The sequence below is a fragment of the Arachis duranensis genome, chromosome 9 (genome assembly GCF_000817695.3).
Source record: "Arachis duranensis cultivar V14167 chromosome 9, aradu.V14167.gnm2.J7QH, whole genome shotgun sequence".
In the NCBI taxonomy this organism is placed as follows: Eukaryota; Viridiplantae; Streptophyta; class Magnoliopsida; order Fabales; family Fabaceae; genus Arachis; species Arachis duranensis.
The window spans coordinates 4,307,867-4,335,842 of record NC_029780.3 but is presented as its reverse complement, the minus strand read 5'-3'; the positions used below and the strand labels follow the sequence as shown (position 1 = coordinate 4,335,842).

At 29.3% G+C, this 27,976-nt stretch overlaps 1 protein-coding gene and 1 pseudogene across 1 annotated transcript; both read left to right on the top strand.

Moving 5' to 3' along the window:
- The first annotated feature begins 8,432 nt into the window (after positions 1 to 8,432).
- LOC107464143 (IAA-amino acid hydrolase ILR1-like 4) lies at positions 8,433 to 15,585 on the top strand (annotated as a pseudogene).
- A 6,515-nt stretch (positions 15,586 to 22,100) lies between these two features.
- Positions 22,101 to 25,766, top strand: LOC127739577 (IAA-amino acid hydrolase ILR1-like 4). The gene is made up of 4 exons (XM_016083050.3): positions 22,101 to 22,506; positions 23,041 to 23,166; positions 24,325 to 24,774; positions 25,270 to 25,766. Exons 1-4 carry the CDS (start codon positions 22,162 to 22,164, stop codon positions 25,660 to 25,662), a joined length of 1,314 nt encoding a protein of 437 aa, XP_015938536.1. The 5' UTR covers positions 22,101 to 22,161; the 3' UTR covers positions 25,663 to 25,766.
- The last annotated feature ends 2,210 nt before the right edge of the window (positions 25,767 to 27,976 follow it).

Sequence of the window (27,976 nt, the reverse complement as noted above, 5' to 3'; positions counted from 1 at the left end):
GTTATCTTTCCTGCCCTTGATAATAAGCCTAATTTTCACTTAATTTCTTTTCAATTTTGTCTAATATTAGTTTCCATGTTTCAAGTCTTCTTGGATTAGCCCCTAGTGGAATCCCCAAATACTTCATTGGTAGACAACTTACAGGACATTTCAATTCTTGGGCTAGACATCTTGCTTCCGAGTCTGAAATATTTATTGGAATAAGCACAGACTTCTGATAATTGATTACTAATCCTAACATGATACCAAAACATGCCAGAATTCTCCTATGGTTCCTCAAGGTTTCCTTGTCCGGCAAACAAAATAGGATAGTATCATCAGCAAATTGGAGATGAAAAAGCAGTATTTTATCTTTACCCACCTCCAATTACTTGATGAAACCTTTTTTCTTTGCTAACTCTAACATTAATATAAAAAGAAAAGGTGATATAAGGTCACCTTGTCTGAGTCCTCTCTTCATAGGAAAAGGATTTGACGGTAAACCATTGATGATAATTGACATAGCAGCAGTTTTGAGAAGTCCTTATATCCATCCTCTCCAAACTACTCCAAATCCCATTTTTTCCAAGATGTGATCTAGAAACGACTACCTTACCATGTCATACGCTTGCTTGAAGTCCAGCTTCACAATTACTCCATTTTTCTTTTCTTTTTTCAGCCATGCCACCGTTTCGCATACGATGAGAGAACCATCAAGATTTGCCTGTCTTGAATAAACGCTGATTGAACCTCGCCCACCAAACAATTCATAACTCCCTACATTCTCTTGATCAGAATTTTTTATATGACTTTGTAGATACTTTCAATCATACTAATTGGCATGTAGTCTTTCATCTCTGAAGGCACGTCCACTTTTGAAGCCGAGGTTATCCTCGTCATGTTGAGATTCTTTGAGAGGTAGCTTGTTCTGAAATTGTTCAGTACGGATTCACTGAACTCGACTCCGATGATATTTCACGTGTTCTTGATGAAGAACATATTAAATCTATCAGGACCAGGAGCCTTGGTGGATCCACAACTCCATACCGCCTCTTAAATTTTATCAAGATCAGTTGGCATTTTCTCCATTTCTTGCGATTGCTCCCATGATATCTTATTCAACAACCCTTCTTGAACAGTAATCTCCGGAGCTTCCTCTTGTGAGTATAAGTTTCTATAGAATCTCCTAACCTCTTGCTTTATTCTCCTAGGGTTCCTTATAGCTCTGTTTCCAATTCTAAGTTCAGAAATCAACTTTCTTCTGTTTCTAATGGTTGCCACGGTATAGAAGTATTTCGTATTTTTATCTATCTCTCAAATATATTTGTCTCTAGACATTTGTTTCCAGTACTCACCTTTTTTCTTGTACCATAATTCTAGTTGACATTCCAGCGCTTTCCTTCTTGCCAAATTTAACTCTAGCTTTGCATTTCTTTCCAAATTCGAATCCACTCTAGCCATTTCCTCTTCCAACTTCTTAATTCGGTCATCAACATTTCCAAAAACCTCCCTGTTCCATTTTCTAATACTTCTTTTTAGTAGTTTTATTTTCTCTTGAATTGGTATGCTGTCGAGCTGGTTCCATTCCTTTTCGATCATTGGCATAAATGATGGGTAAGAAAATCATATGTCCAACAACCTGAAAGGTTTAGGTCCCCAATCAGTGTCATCCACCTTCAAACATAAAGGTACATGATCTGATCTTGAACACTTTATCACCTCTGTTGTAGATTTAAAAAAATTTTGAATCTAACTCGGATCTACACAAATTCTATCAAGACGGCTAGCTTGAATTCCTCTCCTCCAAGTGATTTTTCTGCCATTCAGTGGTGAATCAACAAGGTTCATACCCTGGATCCATTGTTTGAACTTTGACATGCCCACCGCACTACCTCTACCACTATTCCATTCTTCAGTGTTCAATACTTCATTAAAATCCCCTATTACAATACATGGTATCCCACAACTGTTTTTAACATCTATCAATTCCTTCCATAAGTTTTGTCTTTCCACCACTGAGTGATCACCATAAACAACCATAATTGTCAAATCCTTTCCTAATTATTTTAGTTTTTCACATATACAGATCCACCCACTATCCTTTAATCTGCCACTTTCAGCAAAAGCTTCCGTATCCCACACACAGAGTATACCCCCCACAGATTCAGTTGCATCTATCTTATCCCAGCAAAAATCTTCTTGACCCCGCATCTTCTTAACGCAGCTAACAGATATAGTTGAAGACTTCGTTTCTACCATTCCTAAAAACCATGGACAAAAATTTCGAAATAAACTCCTTCACACACCCCATTTTTCCTTTTCTCCTAATACCTTTACAATTCCAAAACATAACCATTTTAAAAGGTTAACAACACCAACCTAGCTCGTAGCCCACTTCTTTTTTCCTCTACTTCTTATCTTGACCTCAATGCCTTCTATTATGCTCTTACCTCTGATTTCTCTTCTCAACTGCTCAATTATTTTTTGTTCGTCACTGCAATCCAACTTTAATTGAGATCCTATCTTCCATGCCTTCATTGCTTTATTTTTCATATCTTCATCTTCTACATCTCCATTTTCACTGAACACTTCATGATCAGATTGTTTATCGGGGTCTTCCATCCTTCTCCTACACACGCGGTTAGGAGTTTTTCTCCCGACAGGCACCCCTCTTCAATTCTTTGTTTAAGCACCTTTTTTCTTTATTCTTAACTTTTGTCTTCCTTTTATCTTCCTTAGCCCTTGTATGTTTTTTTTTGTTGGATCATTTCATCATCCCCAAGGCTCTCTCATGCACTTCATCAGCCATTTTGTTTGGGCTATGGTCTCCAAATTCAGGTAGAATTGGTGGATCATTGATTGATTCATTCTTTTCTACTAGTTGGGCCATCAATTTTTTCTCTATTTACCTATTTAGGTGGACTACTCAACTCCTTTGAGCTTAAATGAGGCCCCATTTATGTTTATTGGATGATCTCTTCAGTATGCTTATCATTCTTAAAGCATTTTGTCATTGAGCTTGAATTATCTACATATCAAAATAGTAATTTCTCTCCTGGTTTCTCTCCACTTCTCAATGAACCATTACACAGTATTCATAATTAATAACCTGACATTCATTTACGTTCCCTAGGCCCACATCACTTGATCCCACGTGGCCATCTTCTCCACAACTAACCATTCTTTGATTTTGAATGTTGCTTTCCTTTTCGTTTTTCACTGTTACCTTGGCTGCCGTTACATGTTTATTTCCAATATGAGACTTAATTCTTTCTTTCCTTCTTTGAGACACTGCCTTACATGTATCCTTCACACCCAACAGAAACTTAACTCCCTCAGTATCCATTATAATAACATCATAGATTTTGGTTATCCAATTAGTATCAACATAGACCTTCATGGAGCTATAATCATCCTCCACTATTGTCTTATTTTCCTGACCAATGATAGTTCCCCAAACAGCAGCCATCCTTAACAAATTTTCATCACATCATGCATGTAGTGGCATTCCACTTATTTCTAAACATGCTCTCCTCGATCTATTTGTCTCACTCGTTGACCATTTCCTTATTTCACCGAAATAGTTTAGTAAAAGTGGAGAGTTGAGTGCCTCCTTCATATTCTCTACCGAATCAAAGTAGAGAACCATCCTAAAACTTCCCATGCTCTTTACTTCAACTAGAGTATGCCAATCCTTGAACAATCCAGGGATAATTACATCTGCATTCAAAGGTATTACGGACTCCCCAATAATGCACCTTTTCAGTTTCTCCAGCATCTGATTGTCAATTTTTTCCTGCATTTTTCCTACCAACGTAGGCTCCATGTTGTTCCTTATATTATCAAACTCCTTTACTTCTAGTTCTTTTGAGAGATTCATCAAATCATTTCTATACGACTTATTACCATGGGTTGAATTTGGATTAATCACCGTCTTTTTTACCCAAGTATTCCCTTTTCTTGTTGGACATCTCCATTTCGATACCGATTTTTCCTTTCTTCCACAATTCCTTTTCTTCTGTACTTCGCCTCCTTCACTGACAGTTGGCTTCCATTAACAATCCAACCATCCATATTTTGAATCTCCCTTTCTGCATGGTTCTGGTATGCATATTTGACGAACGCAAATCTGTATTTTGTGTTCGTTCTGATTTTCCGTGATAAGAAGACATCCACGATGTATCCTTCTCTACTGAAAATGTCCCATAACCAGTGGATTATTGTGGTCTCCTTCAAGTTGTCAACAAATACTGTAAATGATCCTTCCTCCAATCTTCTGAAATTCTCCAACGCTTTCCTATTTCTATCTTCATTTCCGTTAATCCCATACCTCTCATGTTGTCTTGCTTGAACTGGACCTTGTTGGTGTTTGACGTTTCTCTTTCTCACTTCGATCCATTCTGTTGCGATATTTTCTCTCACCCCTCGTGTTTCTCTCTCTCTCGCTCTTGTTCACTCATTCTCTCCCTGACCATTCACTTAATTTGTTAACTGATTTTTTTTATCTCTTTGGAGTTTAGAAGTTTTATCTTCTGTCACTTTTTTTGCTGATGATGTTAGAATTTATTGATAAGACACGTTAAGTAATACCACAGTATACACCTGGTAATTTTAATTGGCTGCTACCATGATAAGTTTATAAAATTATATCAAATTAATCCCAAATTGAAAGATTTTAATGCCTCAAGGTCTTCTCAATTTGTGATTGATTTAATCTAATTTCGTAAACTTATCATGTGAACAGTCAAATGACATAGTCTCTTCATTCTCACATAAAAATCTCGAATTCGAGTTTCACCCTAACTTTGAGAAAAAAGAAAAAGTCAATTAGAACCGTTAGATATCTATTGTAGACTTGTGGAGTTGTGGTTAATATGATGTTTGTCACATTACCAAATTGTGACACCATCAGCAATAGAAGCGACATAATGATTAATGTAACTAATTTAAAACTTTTAAAAGATAAATTTAATTTAAAAAAAATTTAAGGACTAATTTTTAAAAAAAATAATTTTTAGTGACAAATTTAGTACTTATTTACTCAATTTTATTTTTATTATTTTTATATATTTTTAATAAATATAAAATTAAATCAATAATGCCTAATTAATATACTAGTTTATTGTAATTCTAATTGGCACATTATTATGAAGATATAATTAAATATTTTCACATGCTAATTTTTTATGTACATTCAACTAGACAAATTGAAAACTCCGAGAAAATAGTTTGGACTTCGGAGGAGGCAATGCTTCAATGCTGTCCGAAACTATTAAAATTTAAAATTACTTCATTAATAATTATAAAAACTACTTAATCTGAATATCGGACAGTTGACTTATTAATTGATTTGGATTTGGATTTGCTCCAACCCCACGTTTAAATGCTATCAAATTATTTTTCATAATTAATGTAGTGTAGTAAACTAGTAATTGATCAAAGGGGCCTCACCAGAGAGAGAAGGCATTAACTGAAACTTCTGCATTCTTGAGATATCCGGCCAAGAGAATCAGTGCCATAAAATAAACTCCCATGGTTTCACATTTTTCCTTTCTTTCTAATAAACTAATAACAATTAAATTTTAATATATCATTTTATATATATATCCAATTACATAATATTATATTAATATAAATAACTATTTTTTATGTTAATAGGATGAATAATCATTTAAAAAAATCGTTGTGATTATACGATTGTATAAAATTCATAATAATAAATCTTGTGAAGATTTAAAATAAGCAAAATATATATGTATTAAATTCATCATAATTAGTCTGTCCTCAATATGTATAAATATCGCGATCTTGCAATAATAAACCTAATAGTGCAAGCATGGCAAATGAGTTATTCTATCCTCTATTATTTATATGTTGGCACGAAAATTGTCAAACCAAATTCAGTGGTGGAACAAAAAAAAAATGATTATGAGAACGTTATATTAAGTGCTATCGATGTATTCACATTTATATGAATATGTCCAAATAAGACATAAAAATGTTACGGGAAACTCTTTGAATATTAGTCATTTTTAATATTTTTTGTTATTATTTGATCAATATAAATATTAAATTATTTTTAATAAATAAATTTTATTAATTTATTTGTATAAATTTTAAAAATATAGGCATAAATTATATTAATTCATACGTACGTATAAAACTCTGATAAATATAGAGTGTATATTTTTTATATACAAAATTTTAATTTTATAAATACGAGTATAAATTATTGCTAGCTAAACCATGTAGCATGCATTGCTCAAATGTTACTTAAACAATCATAATTTTAAATAAATTTTACAAATCAAAGACCGAATCAACCATATGTGAATCTTTGATATATGCCACAAGCACAATCCATATGAGATCCGTTAGAAAATCCGGATTCGAATAATGTTGTCCTCCCTATAATTCTTTATATGGATGAAACAATATATTTTGCCACTAGAACTCATGCTTTTTTTTTTCTTTTTTTGAAATGTTATTTTAACACAATCGGTTTCTTAATTTCTTTATAATTTAATTGCAATTTTTAAGCTATTTATTCCATGCACATGCTCGCATGCAAAATTGCAAATTTGTCGGGCTGGCCGTGTAAAAGCTTTTTTAATTTTTTTTACACACGTGTTTGAATTATTGACTTGTATAATACAGTTATCAAATACTAACATTTTTTACATCATTTTTAGCAAGGGTAATGCTATAGAATCGAGTTATGCTATGTCAATACTAAAATTAGTCATTAAAATTATTTATTAGTATAAAATATATATTGGAATATAAATATATATTGAAAATAAATTAAACCACATATGTATTTATACAAAAATATATTGGTGGCTAATTTTAGTGACTAATTTTGATATACAAATAGCATTTTTCTACAGAGTCATATAATTTATTTTGAAAACTTACATAGAATTGTCAAATTAATAGTTAAAAATTATTAGATAATAATTTAGTTAAATTTATTAAATCATCTGACAATTTTTAAATATCAACTTCACATGAAAATAACATATTAGACTACTAACTAAAAATAATATTGATTAATATAAATTAAAATTGTTAACTCTTAAATTTTTCTCGTTTCCAAGTTGTAGGTTCTTATTTGATGTTGCATACTTCATTTATTTTGAATATTGAGAACTCTATTCAATTATTAAAAGAGAAAAATTTAAAGGATTAACAATTTTATTTATTTTTATTTTTGACCACTAATTGTAGTCAGTAATTTAATATTTTTAACCCGATAATTTAATCCAATATTTTTAACTAATACTTTTAAGTATTATTGATTAATTATTAATTAAAAATAATAAATTGTACTTATTATTAGAACTACTGTTTGATTTGAGAATAAGTCATTAACACAACCTCATCATTAATGAGGTGGTCTTAGACAATCTTAAGTAGTACTTGAATAGAGATTGGAATTCAGTATTATATTTATTGGTTTAGAGATTGGTACTAAAATTTTAGTATTTCAATATTTTTAAAAAGTAGAGATATAAGAAACTGAAATTTTTTAGGATGAAGACCGAAACTTTAATAATATTTTGTACTTAAAATATCTTGATTTTAATTAATTCCAACTTTATTTTTTGTGCAAATTAAATTAGAATTTTATTCTTATTTCAGTATCTATTTTTTATTTTACACCAAACATAGTATTAAAATTTATTTTAATCTCTGAGTTTTAATCTCTATTTCTCAATCTCTATCTCTCTTCTAAACGCTATCATAGCATACGGCTTTGCCTACATATAATATGGATATTATCTGTGGGCTATGGTCATGTATGATGATTAATTGTCTAATGAGTAATTTTTGCATGTTTAAAATCATTTCCAAAAATATTTGTAACTACTTGTTTTAATCTATATTTTTTCAAAAAAAATAAATATTCTTAAAGCATACATTAAATATGTTGTGCAAACATAAATAAAAGCATTAAAAGATATAAATATATTTATATAAGAAGATAAATATAGAAATATAATAGACCGATTATATGTGTTCTTAATAAGACAATTTGTCTGAATTTTTCTTTATCAAAAAAAAAAGAAATGGTGAAACAAACATAAAAAACACAACATTTTTTCTCTTTTCTTATTTTTTTGTGCAGTAAAAAAAAAATTAGCCAGAACTTATTTTATTTTATTCTTATTCTTATTTTATTTTATTGGTCTTAGAACACACATGTTTTAAACGCATTGTAAAAGACATAAAAAAAGCATTACTCAATAATCTTGAATGCAATACCTTAACACGTGGTGTTATCTCCTTTTTGTCTTTTTTTTATTGTATGTTATTTCATGCAAGCACTGATGCACTACTATTATAAATTTGGATCACATACATTGATTGATTCAAGCCTTCCTAATTGCTCTCATTTCTATCTATTGCAACATTTGAAACTTGCACTCTCTCTTTATTTTCACACACTAATGGGTTTCTTTAACTTGTTCCTTTTTATCATAATCTTTCATGTCTTTGTTGCAACACCCATATTCTCACATTCATCATCGTCAATCTCCACAAAATTTCTAGATTTGGCTAAGAGTCCTGAAGTATTTGATTGGATGGTTGGGATCAGAAGAAAGATTCATGAGTACCCAGAATTGTCCTATGAGGAATTTAAGACTAGTGAGGTCATAAGAGAAGAGTTGGACAAAATGGGAATTTCATATAAGCATCCAGTTGCTGAAACCGGTGTTATTGGATACATTGGAACTGGAAAACCTCCTTTTGTTGCTTTAAGAGCTGATATTGATGGTCTCCCAATCCAGGTTACTAATATATTATTAATTACAAATAATAAGTTATCATCTTATATTTGGATAATTTATTGAATATTTTGAGTATTGAGTTTGTTTATATTTTTTATCACTGCATAAATAGCGATAAATAACTGACGATTCTAAAATTGAGTATCTGCTATATATTTAAACTTTTAAATTTTTAGCAACAACCTTTTAAAATCGTTGCTGAAAAATCACTACTATTTCTTGGTTTTTTTGTAATGTATATGTAAAATTGTGAATATTCAAATTTTTTCATGAAATATTGTCATTTTATTATTATTATTATTATTATTTGTTCCTATGCAATATTTGATTCTATTAGCTAAGGAGACGCCTCTAATTTCTTCTCCTTTATTTGAGTATTTTTCATGTGGTTGGGTTCAAGCTAAGATGAAAATCTAGACAATCCAATCCAATATTATTATATGTATATATTTAAGCATTTTTCTTGTTCAGGAATTAAAATAATATATAATTAAAAAATATTTAATTGAATATATTAGTGTTGATCTGATGAATGTTAAGTGTCACTGATCTTGTTGCTATATATCCAAAATTAGGAAATGGTGGAGTGGGAGCACAAGAGTAAAGTAGATGGAAAGATGCATGCATGTGCCCATGATGCTCACACTGCTATGGTCCTTGGTGCTGCAAAGATTCTCAAACACCATGAAGATCAGATTAAAGTATGATTTTCTTTTTTTTTTTTTTGGTGGACAAACGGGGGTCAAAAACCCCAAAGGAAAAGCAGAAGAGAAAAAACAACTAAGACCCTCTAAGCCTAAAAGTTCCAAAACAATCCAAACTCAAAGCATAACAAATATCTAAGGGAGGGGCATCATAGATATGCAAGCCAAAAGGGAGCTCTTGTCCCTTTTTTGCTAGGAGATCAGCTGGAGAATTTGCTTCACGAAGTGTGTGAGACCAGTTGATGTGCTGGATGCGATTGGCAAGAATTCTTATGTCTTCTATTAGAGGCGCACAAGGGTGTAAAGAAGGAACACCATCTTTAACGAAATTGAAAGCTACCTGGGAATCAGTTTCAATAATAATATCATGGAGGTCATTGGCGATTGCAATTTGTATCCCTTTAATGATGCCCCATAACTCAGCATGAGTGATCGAACAATTTCCCAAATTCGAAGAGAAGCCTTTGATAAATCTACCCAAATGATCCCTAAAAATTCCACCGCAGGCTGCATTGTTGTTTCGGGAGAAGAAGGAACCATCTACATTAATTTTAGTGACATTTTCAGGAGGAGGATGCCATTTAATCAAGCCATTGGCAATGGGATTCGGTCTTTTCGGCACAATTTCTCTTCTTGTAGCATTGAGAGTCTCAGCCGCACGGGCTTTAATGGCCATCACAGCTTTGGTTGGGTGGGTTATTACTCCCTCAAACACTAGTTTGTTCCTATAAAACCAGATTGAGGAAATAGCAACTCCAAACAAGCATTGCCAAGTCTCTTTCTTCTTCAAGTTACTTATAAGCCAATCACGAAGATCTAACCTGAAGAAGTCTCTATCATAATCATTAGAAAATAAAGATTTCCAAACCAAATTAGCATAAGGACAGTCACGAAGAACGTGTAAAGTGGTCTCTTCATTCCAATGACATCTTGGGCAACTTGAGTTTGTAGTTAAATGTCTCCTTCTTCTTTCGACGTTAGTAAGAATAGCATTATTGGCAACTAGCCAAAGAAAGGCACGAGTCCTTTCCGGCCCTTTCCAATTCCAAGCCAACTTGAAAACTTGGTCTGGCAACGATGGATGCTCCTCGAGAGAGTTGTAGGCTGTCTTCAAACTGAAGGTGCCATCCGAGGAGGGCTCCCAAGCTATACGGTCGCTTCCTTTCCACGGCGAGGGAGGTGCAATAGCAAGGATACGACCAACAACTTCCTCTGGCAGCCATTCCCTCAATTTCTCCTTATCCCAGCTACCTGAAACAGAAAGGAAATCATTCAGAGACACGTTCGACACATTAGTATTTATTACCTGCGTTGCATATTGGTCAAGCCGGCCTAATTTCGGAACCCAGTTGTGATCCCAGAAATTTATTTCTGATCCATTGCCTATACGCCATGTTGTGTTTCGTTTGACATCACTCCAAGCAGAACAAACCCCCTTCCAAAGGTTTGATGCATTGCTTTTTCTGTTGACATTTGGGAGGATATCATTCCCACACTTATATTTTGAGCGCAGCACTCTAGTCCAAAGATTGTCTTTTTTTTCCACCAGCCCCCATCCAACCTTCATCATAAAGGCATGATTAAGGTTTTTTGCGTGCCGAATACCAAGACCCCCTGAACCTTTAGACTTGCTAATTTTCTTCCAACTTAACAGATGAATTTTTTTTGATTGTTCAGTGTCTCCCCAAAGAAAATCCCTGCATTTACGATCAATCAAATTACAAGTAGATGAAGGTAAAATTGCAGTTTGCATAGTATAACTAGGAATAGAAGAAAGGACAGATCTCACCAAAGTGGTTCTTCCAGCCAAAGAGAGGGAAGATGCTTTCCAACTATTCAATCTCATATTTAGCTTGTTGATGATGTTGTTGAAAGTCTCCTTGGTTACTTTAGAGTGAATGAGAGGCACCCCAAGGTATTTACCGAGATCGTCAGTCCTGGAGAATTTCAAGGCTTCACTAATCTCACTTCTAACTGTGTTTCCCACATTTTTTGAGAAAAAGACCCGAGTCTTGTCGTTGCTCACTTTTTGCCCAGAGCTGTTACAGAATGCTTCAAGAACTCTGTCAATGACTCGCGCTTGATCCATATCAGCCTCAGCAAATAAAATCAGATCATCAGCAAAACATAGGTGGGACAAGTTGGGCCCCTCTCTACTGAGCTTGATCGGCTTCCAATACCCATGTTCAACAGCAGCACTAATGAGTTGGGACAAGCGCTCCATACAGAGAACAAAGATATAAGGGGATAGCGGATCTCCTTGACGAATTCCCCTTGAGGGAGTGAACTCATCAAGAACATCTCCATTCCATAGAACCCTCATCCTTGCCGTAGAGATACAAGTGCAAATCAAATCAATGAAAGTAGAGGGAAAACCAATATCCGCCAGGGTATCTTTAACAAAAGACCATTTGAGCCTATCATAGGCTTTTTCCAAATCAATCTTAATGGCCATCCAACCCTTTTTCCCTTTTTTACTTCTCATAGAGTGAATAACCTCTTGAGTAATAATGATATTGTCCGAGGTATGTCTCCCCGGAACAAAACTACTCTGAGTCGGTTTGACAAGTTTCTCCATTAATTTTCGAAGCCTGCGCGCAAGGATCTTAGTAATAACTTTGTAAGATACATTGCATAGGCTAATAGGACGCATTTGCTTTAGGCTGGTAACTGGCTCCACTTTAGGAATAAGGGTAATAAGAGTTTCATTGATTTCTTTGACATTCTGCGGATTCTCAAAAATATCTTTCACTAAATTACAAAGGTCATTACCAACTTTTTCCCACTTATTTTGATAGAACACAGCTTGTATACCATCTTTGCCAGGAGCTTTTAAGCTACCCATGCTAAAGACAGACTCTTTAATCTCAGTGAAAGTCACAATACCACTAACAATATTCAGATCCTCAACACTTAAGGGGGGAAAAGCTTGATTAAGGACAAAAGGGATATCAGGAAGATCATCTAAAAACAATTTAGCATAAAAGGAAGTCGCCATAACCTCTAAACTGCTTCTATCAGTGACCCAACTCCCATTGTCATCTTCGAGAGACTCAATCTTGTTTCTTCTTCTTCTAGCCATGGTGGTACCGTGGAAGTACTTGGTATTTCGATCCCCAAAATTAATCCAATTGCTCCTAGATTTCTGGAACCAAAGAATTTCTTCTTGAGTTAGAATCTCCTCATACTCTTTTCACAGGTCAAATTGCAATTTTTCTAAGAAACGATTACTGTTCTGACTTAAGCTCGTCACAATTCCCTGAAGCCTTCGGAGAATCCTATTTTTCCTGAACTGAATGTTTCCAAAAATGTTTCGGTTCCAATTATTCAGGCCATTTTTAAAATCTTCCACACAATTATTCCAAGAATCTTTAAAGTTCCAATTAATATTCAGCATGTTGTCAAAATCAGAATGCGTTAACCAAGCTGCCACGAACCTGAACGGTCTTCTCTTCTCTTCTTTATTAGTTGCCACTTTTTAACTACAAAAATTCCTTCAGTGCTAATTATATGCGATGATTTATATAACTAATTAATAAGTTATTAGACAAGTGATAAGCAACTTTGTTTTTCATAAAAACAGTGACATAAGTTTAACACTTTATTGAAATAAAAAAAAGTAATTATTAAAAGAGAAAAAAATATACTACTTTAGAAATATAGTATTTATTCGCGATGGTAAACTCTTAAAATATATTCCTTATAAAATTTTGCATAAATAAATAAATACCTAACGAAAAATTGGTTAATCTTTAATCTTTTTAAACAGTTGATATGTTAGTATTTAATAAAATAATGACAAATTGGGTTGTAATATTTTAAAAAACGGAAATGTTTGGTAGCCAAACAAAATCAGCCAAAAACAGCTATAACTTGCTTTATTTAGCATTCATTAATTGTTGTTAAAGACATAAAAAAAATTAATATATTTTTTATTAGGTTTATATTAGATAACTAATGACTTTCTTGAATAACGTAAACAACGGGTCTTAAAATTGGCCCAATTCAAGTAAAGCACACTACACTCTAAATTACTCACCTAAATCTTAATATTAAAATAACCATCCGTACATCTATTGAATTAAATACCCGATATATCTATTATTCATATTGTTTAATATTTTTATTGTTTACCTATACTTTTTTTTGTTATACTGATTATTACACACTAATATGTCTATCCGTTACTTAAAAAGTAAATCATAGACTTATTAGTTTTTTATTATTAAAAATTAGAAAATAATTTTAATATACTATCAATATAAAACAGTTTAATACATGCATTAGTTACGTAAAGAAATTCTAAAAATTAATAATAAAAAAAACAATATAACTTATGAACAATATTATATAAAATATTTTAATCGAAGTATATCAAAATTAAATTTTAAAATTAATTTATCCATTATAAAAATTCTACAAATATGACCAATTCCGTGAAATTGAATATTTATATATATACAGGGCACCGTTGTTGTTGTTTTTCAACCAGCGGAGGAAGGAGGAGCAGGGGCAAAGAAAGTGTTAGAGGTAGGAGTATTAGACAAAGTTTCAGCCATCTTTGGATTGCACTTGGTACCTACATTACCCTTAGGACACGTGGCATCTAAGCCTGGTCCATTCATGGAAGGGGAGCCCATGCAGCTATGCCTCACTTGTCCATTGATCCCCTTCTGGCAGCTTCTAGTGCCATTGTCAACTTGCAACAACTTGTTTCTCGTGAAGCCGATCCTCTTGATCCCCAGGTAGTTACAGTTGCTAATTTCCATGGAGATGGTGCATTCAACGTTATTCCAGATTCTGTTACTATTGGAGGAACTTTCCGAGCTTTTTCACCTGAAAGCATCACACGTTTGAAAGAGCGCATTCAACAGGTACTAATACTTACGTGCAATTATTTTTATGTCAAGTTGATAATTAAAAAATATTAAATAATAATTTAATCAAATATATTAAATTATCTGACCATTCTCAATTAATAACTTTATATAAAAATAATAATTGCAAGTAAATTTCTATTATATTATTTTAATATTTGTCCGTTTTCGTCTTCGTATAAAAACATATATTTTAGTTAACATCATTGTTATTTTATATACATGTATGTGTGCATTTTAGCAAATATTAAATACATAAAATTATAGGTATTAAATTAAACAAAATAACATTAAATTATTATCTTTTTAGTAATATTATTTGTTATGTTATTTGTAAATTAATTCTTAAATTAGTCATTTAACTTATATAAAATATATATTAAAAATGAGTTAAACATATGTATTTATATGTAAATGACTAATAATTTAATTTGATAATTAATTTTTAATATGCATATATTTTTTATTTTTATTAGCAAACTAACTTTTCTTAATTTTAAATTTTAAATTTTAAATCTTAAATTTTGTGTTCTAAATTATAATTCTAAATTTAAATTCTCTAAAATTAAAAAAATAATTTGTTAATAAAAAATTAACTAATATTATCTGCTTAAAAATGATGTCCTATATTTTTTCTTAATAAAATTACATAATCAATATTCTTTTAACCAGCACATCAATATGGTAAGTGCAATTACCAACGAGTTATAATTCAAATGACATAATTTTTCTATACTCGTCTAGAAGTTACGAGTTCGAATTTTACTCCTAACTTTGAAAAAAAAAATATTGCAAGTGTAATTGTAGATTATAAATTGATTCATTATTGTACAGGTAATCACCGGAGTAGCGACCGTTCATAGGTGTACTGCGGAGGTTGATTTCCAAGAAGAACAGAAACCATTCTATCCGGCAACCATAAACGATGAGAAGTTGCATGAGCATTTTCTTGAAGTGGCCAAAAATGTTGTTGGAAACGAGAATGTTTATGAGACACAACCTGTAACGGTATCTGAAGACTTCGCATTCTATCAAGAGGTTATACCTGGTTACTTCTTCATGCTTGGATTCAAAAGTCTCACTTCAGTTGAACCACTTCCAATGTTGCACTCACCACATTTCACCGTCAATGAAGATGCTTTTCCCTATGGTGCTGCTCTTCATGCTTCCTTAGCTACTACTTTTCTTCTCAACCTTGATGATGGAGGGAAATGTCATGATGAGTTATAAATTGTTAAGAATTGGAATAAGATGCCTATTCACTACCTGATGAAAACGTCTGTTTGTAAAGATAACAGATGAATTAGTTAATATAATAATTTGTTTAACGACTATTATCTTTACATAAAGAAATTTGTTTAACAGATGACTATTTTTGTTGATTGAAAGTTGATCACCATTTATTCATCACCACATGAACATTGTTCGATGGCCTTTGTGATTTTGATTCACCGAATGAATGTTGTTCGGATCGGTGTTTAAGATTATTGTGATGCGTTTCGGAAGAATAATCCAAATCGCACTCATTCAACTGATTTTGAAGTTGATTCATTCATTGTTTTAATTCAGAAGTCCAGATCGAAAAAGAAAACGAAGAAGAAGAAGGACCACAAAGTTAATTATGTTGAAGTCAATCCAGATCCATAACGAAGAACGCGAGTAGAGAAGAAGAAGAAAAACAAGAAAGAAAACGCGAGCAAAAGAGAATGGTGAAGCCTATAATGCGAGCAAAAAGAACTGAGGAAAAAGTAACATTTTTTTCATAATGAGCAGGCGCGTGTTTTCACTCTCATTATTTACATTAAATATACTTCTGACAAATAAATATTTAAAAAATTTAAAATTAATCCAACAATAATACATGACAATTATATATGTCTGATTTATTTATGTTAAAAATTGTTTATGTAAAATTATTATTAAATTAATCTTAAATATTTTAAAAAAATCAACTGTTAAAGATATATTTAATATCATTCGAAAATTTTTGGAATAAAACTAAAACAAAATAAAACTTAAAAATATTTTTAACATTTTTAACAAAATTTAAAGATAAAAAATATATTTTATTCTTAATTAATTGAATGCTTGAACTTTAGAATTCATATGCTAGTTTATAACTATATATATAGTTCGCTGTTGGCAACATGCATGGATCCATCCTCTCATCAATTGAAAAATCCAATTGATGTGTTGTCTCATCTCACCATGGACGCAGTGTTGTCTAACTAGGGATGAATGTATGTATAGTGTGGGGACAATCACCCTACTACAATTTGAAATTTTTTTGAATAATATATGATAATAATATTTATTTATTCTTATTAAATTATTAAATTTAATCTCATAATAATTTTTTATTCAACTTTTGATACTTCATAGTCAATTTAAAAATTTTATATTAGATGTCATTAGAATGATCAATTCTCAATTTAAATAAAATTTGTATTTTTTTTTATAAATCAATTCGAAAGAATTTTATTTATCTTTTTTTATATTAGTTTTATCTTTTTTTTCTGTAACTACATTAATTGAAAGAACTTTTTCAACTATGAATCTCAATAAGAATTGACTTCTAATTGTATAAGAAGTAAATTTATAAATAAGTATTTATTTATATATATCTACTAAAAGAAATACTACACATCCAAATCTTTTTATGAACTAAGTCTAACCAAGTTAAACAATAAAATTTAAAATAATATTAGTCATAACTGATTTTTGTTATCTTAGACAAATTTGATTGGACTTGATTAATAAAAAAATATGAATATGTAGCATTATCCTATATAAAAAGACAAATATTTATAAGGGTAAAGTATATTTTTTCTCCCCAAAGTTTGGCAAAAGTTTTAAAAATACCTCTAAGTTTTATTTTGTTTCAATTTTGTCCTAAAAATTTTCGATTTGCATCAAATATACCCTCGGAGGCTAAATTTTCAAAAAATTTAAGACCAATATAACAATAATGCATGAAAATTATGTTTGATTTACTTGTGTTGAGGGGTTGTTCTTATAAAATTGTTGTTAAATCGATCTTAAATTTTTTAAAAAATTAGCCGTTAGGGGTATATTTGATGCAAATCGAAAACTTTTGAGACAAAATTGAAACAAAATAAAATTTAGGGATATTTTTAAAACTTTTGTCAAACTTTAAGGACAAAAAATATACTTTACCCTATTTATAAATGATTATTTTAGTATTTTAATTTGTAAAATTAGATATTATAAAAACTAATCGTGTTATATTTACATTGAAAAAAACTACCTATATATATATATATATTAAAATAAAAAATACACATTAAAAATAAATTAAACAATACATATATTTATATACGAATACATAATGATTAATAAATAAATTTATAATTAATGTTTACGTACACACAATATTTTTATTATAAAAATTATTATTATATTATATTATATTATATATATTTATTTATTTATATTGCTCTACTATCAAAATTTTCTGAATCAGTCACGTGTCTAACCGACTAAAACTGTAGTGTTTTATGACTTCTGTAAAATGAGTGTATTATTAAAATAAAAAGGTGAAGAGTTTATTTTTGAATCAATAACTTTTATATCATGTGAATTTCTTTACGTGATTCAAATAGTGGTTTTAAAAAATATATTTTTTTTTAAGCTCTCAACATTTGAAGATGATTTCAACTTTGAACTTTTAATCATTTTAGTTACATCTCTGCAGTACTGTCCATTAATGTATTAGGCTTACAAAAAATATTCTATGAAACATAAAGAGATAATTATCAAATTAATTATTATATATAAATACTAAATACATATTAATTTATAATTGTTGATTGATATTGATTATTTTTTATTTTGGTTAATATAGATTATATTTGTCAAGCTTATTCATGCACAACGTCATAAACAAGGAGTGTGGGAATAGATTAATTTTCGTAAAGGAGAAGTAGTTCATCCTATAGTTGAAGTTGAAGGCTCACGTGACCGTTCAACAATTTGTCCCTTGTCTACATCCGTATATGAGAAGTATTTTCATGTTTATCATGAAAGTATAGTTTCATGTTTACCCTAAGATTAATGTTTGGTTTTCCATATTATATTATGGTTGAATTGTAATTTATTTTTGGATTCCATAGCTTGTGTTTTAATTATTAAATAAAATTAATTTAACTAAACTGTGGGGTTTAAATTCCACCTTGTGTTAGTAAACTACAGACTCTTAAATGAAACATATTACTTTTTTAACTTTGATTGTTCGTCTTTGCAAATTCACAACATGTTACCGTGTATTTCTATGGTAGTTTGATAAGCTAAAAAGGTGGAGAAATTAAGTCATGGATCGATAATAGTTTTAGTGATTGAATATGAATAAACAGGAGAAGATAGGAGCGGCACACATACACATACTTAGGGTTTTTGTTTGATAATTGATATATACGGCTAAAGACTTTTGATTCATCTTTTAAAAAATTATAAAAATAATTTTATATTTAAATATTTCACATATATTTTTATTTAATATTATGATTGAGTATAATAATATAAATAACTTTTTTTATGATGCTAAAAATATATTTTTTTAGATAAAAAATCTTTTAAAAAATATAAATTATAACTTTTTAAAAAAATATTTTTTTTATTTTTTTAGTGATTTTATTTTTATTATTAAAAATTTACTAAATACATTAAAAAAATTTCATTAAAAAAAGACTTTTTTATTGATTTAATAGCGTCCAAATAAATACAATATTTTAGTAAGTGTAATATAAAATTGGACCGTTATAAGAAATTTATACTAAATTTTAAGTTAATTGTTTAGTATTTATTAATTATTATAAATTATAGTAGAAAATAGATATTGAAATTACGTTATATTGTAGTTATATACTAAGTATTATTTTAGTGGACCATCTTTTAATTTCAACCATTTATTCTTAAGAGATATTTTCATAATACTATATGCCTACAATTATTGGCCTCGTGCCCAGACAACAGAAAAAAAAAAATTATTGTGCTTGTGCTGTAACTTTAATTTGTCTCAAATCAATAATTTCCACAGTTTGTTTATCATTTTTTTCTCTTGGAGTAGGTCCCCTGGCCTCTTTAGAATATTAGAGTTGTAACTATTGCAATTGAGTAATCCGTATGAGCTTTTGTTTGATACGAATTAACTAAAAATGGATAAAAATTGAACTTTTTATGCTGAATTAGAATTGAATTTTTTGTCACATCTTATATTAATACTTATGTAAGAAATGCAAAATTAGATAAAGTTAATTTATACGTAATTAATTTTAGATCAAGTAAAGATTATTATATAGACAGATAAATAGAACAATTGATTGATGAAATTTTCATTTTAATAAGGATTTCAAACTGTATTAGAAAAACAAATGCAGCCTGTTCTTCGTAGCTTATTATATATCAGCATTATATTGTAACCATGATGAAAATAATGAGGATGTGGAATAAAACATGTGATTTAAATCGATTGGAATGGGAGGCTCTAGAATCCAGATGCATGAAGCCAAAAGTGGTTGAGTTGTCTCATACTTTTATAACACATTGTGCTTTCCTCCAATTATTATAAATTTAATTATTATTATATTTCCCTGTTGTCCCACACACCTTCTGCTGTAGTAGTTTTTTTTATCATCTATCCAATCATACTCTATATATTATTTTTTATTTAAAAATTTAAGTGCTTTAAGCAAGATATTATTCCATCAAAAAAATATAATATAATACTCCAGTTTCAATAACAGCTTAAATTAAAGGACACTTGTACATTTTTTGCCCCTAGCATTCCCCATTTAAATTTACAGAATATATACTTTATTATCTATATTAAGCTAACATTTGGTTGACTAATTATATTATATATCGATCTAACTGAATTATTATTGTTTGATTTAATTTAATTGTTAGCTTTTACTTGATATCTATCTGTTCCTAGCCAATTTCAGCAGCTTGTATGTCAAAGTACCAAAAATTGATGATGCAATCTTAATTAATTTAAAAAAATTCACCAATTTGTAACCGAGTTAAGATTGCACTTGTCAAAGTCTTTTTCTATTAAAAGCAAATTGAGTATAGAGCGAGCTACTAGTTAGTCCAGGGTTTTTTTTCCGCCAAGAACTCGCTTATGTGTTTGTTTGGACGTTATTATTCTATTAAAAAAATGAAAAAAATTATTTTTAACGTATTTAATAAATTTTTAGTAGTAAAAATAAAAGTATTAGAAAATAAAAAAATATATTTTTTGAGAAGCTATAATTTACATTTTTTTAAAAGATTTTTTTTAAAAAAAAGATGTTTTTCATGTAATAAATAAATAAAAAAGTACTTTTATATTATTATATCCAAACATATTTAATAGATAAAAAGATTTTTTTGTATAAAATACCCAAACATAAAATTATTTTTATTTTTCCATAAAATTTTTAAAAAAAATAACTCGAAAAAAATCTTTTTTTTAGAAACTCATCCAAATAAACTCTATATATAATCAATTTTATTCTCTTTTGTTTGTTATTTTGAGTAGCTGAGAGCTTTTTTCACATATTTAAATATATATATATAGAACATAAAAGAACATTTGTTATTTCTTATGACTAAGGAGGATGAAAATATTCTTGACTTATGACTTATTTATGACAAACTAGAGAAGTTTAGATTTTATATTTAAATTTATTTGTTTGAACTAGTAATATTGATTGATGATGACAAGTTAAAAAATATTCTTTCCTAAATTAAAATATTCACGCTTAAGGATTAATTAAATAGTTGTTGTTGTTGTTATTGTTGTAAAAGGATCAACTCGACCTACCTAAATTTGTGGGTTGTACGAGATGGGTTGTTTATTATTTTTTTTCTTTGTTTATGAGGTTCAATTTTTAAGTTTGGATCATTTATGACTAAACTATAATAGGTTAAACGAGTTGGCTCATCTATTTTTTATTTTTTATTTAAGAAAAAAAGTAAAATTCTAATTTTAGCCTTAAAACCTTTAACAAAAATGGCACTTATTGCATAAAATATTAAATAAAAAAATATTTTAGTAAGATTGAATTGGGTTTTTCAATCAAAAAAGAGAGAATATTAAAAAAATTATTAATTTTTATTTAAAAAAGTATAAAAAAAATAAAAATTTATCTATTTAATTTTTTTTAAAGCAAATTGAATTCAATTTGTTTAGTCTAAAATTTAAATGGGTGATTTAAAAAGAAATATCCTTAGAACATAAACAATATTACATGACTAATAAATATTATTAAGTTTAACCAATACTTAATCAATAATAATTTATATTTATATTTACAAAAATTTTATACATAAAAAATATATAATTTATTTACACATATATTTATCAAAATTTTACATATATACAATTTATTACATATAAATAAATAAAATTTATTTATTAAAAATAATTTAATATTATATTAATCAAATAATAATAAAAAATACTAAAAATTACTTGCCCAATAAGTTTTTTTTAGAGCATTTTGAAACCATGTGTTAAACTCATTGTAAATAGAAGACATAAGAAGCTAAGCATTACACAATCTTTGAATGCAATACTTAACACGTGGTCTTATCTCATCAGTCATCACTGTACATGATAATTACAATGATGCCACTATTGTCTTTTCTTGCATCGTTATGTCCTGCATGCACTGATGCACCGTTATAAATATCCTCCAACATACATTGATTGATTATTAAAACCTAATTTCTTTCCTTAATTAGTAGCTATTTGCTTTAATTTGAACTTGCATTTTCTCTTCACACACAAATCCGTTCCTTATGGGTTCCTTCAACTTGTTTTGTTTCTTCATCATCATCTTTCACGTCTTTGTTGCAACACCCATATTCTCACATTCATCATCGTCAATCTCCACAAAATTTCTAGATTTGGCTAAGAGTCCTGAAGTATTTGATTGGATGGTTGGGATCAGAAGAAAGATTCATGAGTACCCAGAATTGTCCTATGAGGAATTTAAGACTAGTGAGGTTATAAGAGCAGAGTTGGACAAAATGGGAATTTCATATAAGCATCCAGTTGCTGAAACCGGTGTTATTGGATACATTGGAACTGGAAAACCTCCTTTTGTTGCTTTAAGAGCTGATATTGATGGTCTCCCAATCCAGGTTACTTATGTATTAATAATTTTATTCACAAATAAATATTATTAAAAATCAATTTTTTTATTTTTAAAATTTAATCATTTTATATCAAGTGATTAAAAAAAATTATTGTGAATCACCAATTTTTTTAAAAAAATAAAAAATTTAAAGATTAATTTTTGTTTTTATTTTTGTGTGCACCTTTTAAATAATTATTCAATATCACCACAAAAATTTGAATTAAACGGATAAATCGTTTGATAAATATAAAAAATTTTCTGCCACTTATAAGAAATATATTATTTATTAGTTTTCTTTTTAATTTTTAAATTATTCAAAAATTTGTTTGTTGTTGGTACTTTTAAGGATTATTTTTGTGAAGGCTATAAACTTTTGGATACTATTATTTTGGTAACTTACCCATTTAAGTATTTTTCTTGTTCAAAATTAAAATAATAATTAAAAAAATATTTAAATGAAAATATATAGTATTGATGTGATGAATGTGACATGTCACTTACTCATTGACTTGTTGACTGTTGTTGTATGTAATCTTAGGAAATGGTGGAGTGGGAACACAAGAGTAAAGTACCTGGAAAGATGCATGCTTGTGGCCATGATGCTCACACTGCTATGGTTCTTGGTGCTGCTAAGATTCTCAAACAACATGAAGATCAGATTAAAGTATGATTTTCTTTCTTAACTAATATGTTCTTTATAAAACTTTTTGCACATAAATAAATAAGTCCTTAATGAAAATTCGTTAATACTTAACCTTTTTAAATATTTGATATATAAGTATTTAATAAAATAGAATGACAGATTAGTTTGTAAATTTTTTTAAAAACTGACAAAATTAATGGTCTTTGATTTTGTTTGGGGTATTTAAGAAAAAAAAGTTTGATATATAGAATGGCTAAATCATCTAAAATTTCAAAGATATATAAAAACTAATATCTTTTTTATTATATTAATTATTACATACTAATAATATGTCTGATCTTTTAAAAAAATATAGACTAATTTATTAGTTTTTTTATTATTAAAAATTAATTTATCCAATACAAAAATTCTACAATTATAATACTATTTTGGGAGCTTATTAATTATTACTCCATATTTCAGTATTATTTGTAAACAATATTCACATATAGTAGAAAATTATAACAGGATAAAGTTCTTATAATTATTTTCTTTTAATTTATAATATTTTTAATTTAATTTTCTATTATAATTAACTTATTTGTGTCTATAAACTATTGTTTAAAAAATAAAAATAAATAAATTTATACTAAAATTATGTTTAATAAACAAGAAAAAAATGTAAAATAAAATACCAATTATATGTGTTAGAGACCATGTCCCAGGTTGGCCCCATAGTTTTCTCACTATTCACACATCACATGTATCATCCGTCATGCCTATACATCAAAGATCAATATTTAAATTAATTATTCATATAAAATATATATTAAAAATCAATTAATTATTGATTTTTATATAGGTTATGCTAAATAATCAATAATTTTTTTGAATAATATGAATAACTATTAATTAAATAAAAATATACTATACCTCCAAATTACTTATCTAAATTTTAATATTAGAATAACCATCCGTACGCGATACACTTAATAAAATGAACATCTAATATATCTATTATTCACGTTATTTAGTATTTTCATTATCTATTTATACTTTTCCTTTTTATATAAACTTAACATTTTTGTGTGTCATCACAATCCCTAGAAATTAAACCAATTTTGTAAAACTGTATATTTTTCCAATTTTCATGGCATCATGATTCTCCACCCTCTGACAAATTCATGACTACATATATAGGGCACCGTTGTTCTTGTTTTTCAACCAGCAGAGGAAGGAGGGGCAGGGGCAAAGAGAGTCTTAGAGGCAGGAGTATTAGACAAAGTGTCAGCCATCTTTGGATTGCACGTGGCGCCGGTACGTGAATTACCCGTAGGACACGTGGCATCTAAGGCTGGTCCATTAATGGCAGGAAGTGGAATGTTTGATGCAACTATACATGGAAAGGGAGGCCATGCAGCTATGCCTCACTTCGCCATTGATCCTGTTTTGGCAGCTTCTAGTGCTGTTGTCAACTTGCAACAACTTGTTTCTCGTGAAGCTGATCCTCTTGATCCCCAGGTCCTCACGGTTGCCAATTTCCATGCAGATGGTGCATACAACGTTATTCCAGATTCTGTCACTTTTGGAGGAACCATCCGAGCTTTATTACCTGAAAGCATCGCGCGTTTGAAGGAGCGCATTCACCAGGTACATAAATGTAAAAACACACCTACAATTGTCTTCATGTAAAATTGACGGTCGAGGATAATCGTTAGCTAAATAACAATTGAAAATTCAGATGGAGTCGACTTTAGTAAAGTTAATATTTGAGAACTGTTAAATAATTTGACTGATTTGACTAAATTTTCATCTAAGTATCAACTTCACGACTTTACCTGAATTTTCACCTTTAATTAAACATGTCAAATAATCTAACGAATCAGTAATTTACACGAAAACAACTAACTGCATGAGTTTTTACACATATATAACATGCAATTTAAGATGAAAATTTACGTACAGTTATTTTAATGTGAAGTTGTTAAATAAGAATCGTTAGATGATTTGACATATTTGACTAAATTATTATCTAACGATTCTCAACTTTCAACTTCAAATGAAGACAATTGCACGTGAGTAGTAGGGATATGGCATAAATATGTTTCAACATATTTGATTAAACTGTTTAATATCGTTGCATAGGTTGTCACCGGACAAGCGGCTGTCCATAGGTGCACTGCGGAGGTCAACTTCCACGAACCGTCGTATCCAGCAACCATAAACGACGACAAGTTGCATGAGCATTTTCTTGAAGTGGCCAAGAAAGTTGTTGGAAACAATAATGTTCATGGGATGGAACCTGTAACAGTATCTGAAGACTTCTCATTCTATCAGGAGGCTTTACCGGGTTACTTCTTCATGCTTGGAATGCAGAGTCTCACCGGTGAACCACTACAATCGTTGCATTCACCACATTTCACTGTCAATGAAGATGCTTTACCCTATGGTGCTGCACTTCATGCTTCCTTAGCTACTACTTATCTTCTAAACCATGATGGAGCCAAGGTGGGAGCGAAAAATCATGATGAATTATAAATTGTAACCAATTGTAATAAGGTGGATTTTAGTAAGTCACCTCAATTATGATAATCATAGTAGTGTTTTAAAAAATATTGTTAAGATTAAAATAATGTATTTTTAGTAATACTTTTAAAAAATATTACTGAAAAAATATTACAAAATTATAAAAAAAATTTGAGATTTTTAATAAAGGATTGTTGTGTTGTACTATTATTCCCTTAATTGACAAATAAAATAATGCTTCAGATGTTGCGCTTAAATAAATTCGACAAATAATCTTAATTAGTTATTTGTCTAATAAAAAATATTATGTATACATTAAAAATTAAACACCAAATTTATTATTATATATTTGTGTATATATATATATTATTAATTTATTTTTAATATAAATTTTATATTTTAATATATATTTTATATAAATAATTAATTTAATAATTGATATTTTTTATATAAATAAGAAAAATACTCAAGAGTTATCTATTATAATTTATTATGTTTAATTATTATTTTTAATTAATAATTTAATAATATATATTTAGTCTATATTATTGAATATTAATAATTAACTAATGACTAAAAATAATAAATTATAATAGATTATGATAAAAAAGAGCCACGTCCAATTTGAGGAGAGGTTTGAAAAAGATTTGCTTGAATGGTGGCTAATAATTTAGATTTGCGAAAGCGATCAATCATATCTTCAAGTGCAAGCAACAATACCTCCACTTCAATTAAAGTTAAAGAATCACTCTTATGAGAACAGAGGACATGAACATTGCATATTCTTCGGTAAGACCTTCATTAAAGGCCGAAACATGATCAGAGACAGTAGATGACCAATAATAACGAGTGAGTCCACAATAGCTCAAATTCTTTTCAGGTATTTTGAGATAGTGATCCCTTACTTTTTGATGGAGTTCAACTGATTCGAGAGATTAAACTTTAATATTGGAGATCTTTGCAAAATACCCTGTGATTTTGGACCAACCTTGGTATGAGTAAATTGGTAATCTAGTATTAGATTTTTTTTAAGAAGAGTGTTAAGGGTCAGTAATTTTTGTAATTTGTAATCATTAAGTAGTCATTAATAATATTTTTAATAGTATGAGATTTTATCCAATAGTGTAGGATTACTCACTTTTTTTTACTAATTACATGTTCGTCAGAATTTAATAAAGTTGTTGGCTCATAAACTTTTCCTTTTTTTAATGTGTTATCCATGGATGTGAGCAATCAGATCATAAGATAATAATCCTTTTGCTTCTATTCTTTGAAAGTTTTGGATTCGATTCCAGCAGCACTATTAGTTTCATCATTAAATTGTTAAGGGATTTTTGTTAGGACGAAGATGATCTTGCAGTTCATTGCCATTGATAACTTGTACACTAATTGTTACCATATTTTGTAAGTGTTTTCAATGAGTTTATTACGGAGAGGGGCAGTGAAAGCATTAGAAGAAGAATGAGAAGATGGAAGTCGAATTACGAGTTCCATGATTAACTGCAACCTGAGCTCTATAATACCATGAAAGGGTTTCAGACAATTGAAAACAATAGAATGAGTATTGAATTAAGTGTTGGAAAATAAAAGAACAAGGTCCACACACTCACGAAGAATATAAAATAGAGAAGAATGTATTAAATGTATTTGTGTGTTGTTATTTATAAAATGATTATATATGTATTTATAATTTTTTTTGACATCTAAACTTAATACATCTTAATAAACAAATGGTTTAAATTAAAACTAAATATAGACAACTTATTTAAACTATGATTTCTATTCATTCTTAAATTCTAATCATCAAGTTTATTTTTAACATTCTCCCTACTTGATAATTTTTCTATTCCAATCATAATCCTTAACTTTTGAAAAGTATCATATTTCAAAGGTTTTGTGAAAATGTCAGCAACTTGATCAAAGTGATTTCACATACTCAACCTCCACATGCATGTTCTCAATACATTGTCGAATGAAATGATGCTTTGTTTTTATGTGCTTGTTTCTGTCATGAAATACTGAATTTTTTGCTAGGGCAACCGCTAACTTATTGTCCATCATGATCTTGGTGGATTCAGCTTGCTCAAAATGAAGTTCCTTTAGTAGTATCTTCAGCCAAATTACATGACATGCACAGAAAATGGCAGCAACATATTTAGTTTCACAAGTTCAAAGAGTGACTATAAGTTATTTCTTTAAACACCAAGAAATTGCATTATTTCCTAGAAAAAAAAAACAAATCCAGTAGTACTCTTCCTGTCGTCAATATCCCCAGCATAATCACTATCACAATAGCCTATTAATTTGAATTCATCTGAAACTGAAT

What these genes read in the sequence shown, in the direction of transcription:
- LOC127739577 (XM_016083050.3), top strand. Translation starts at nt 22,162, where the DNA reads ATGGGTTCCTTCAACTTGTTTTGTTTCTTCATCATCATCTTTCACGTC. An exon ending in AACATGAAGATCAGATTAAA is followed by an intron (nt 23,167 to 24,324) that starts GTATGATTTTCT and finishes CTACATATATAG; the next exon opens with GGCACCGTTGTTCTTGTTTT. An exon ending in TGAAGGAGCGCATTCACCAG is followed by an intron (nt 24,775 to 25,269) that starts GTACATAAATGT and finishes ATCGTTGCATAG; the next exon opens with GTTGTCACCGGACAAGCGGC.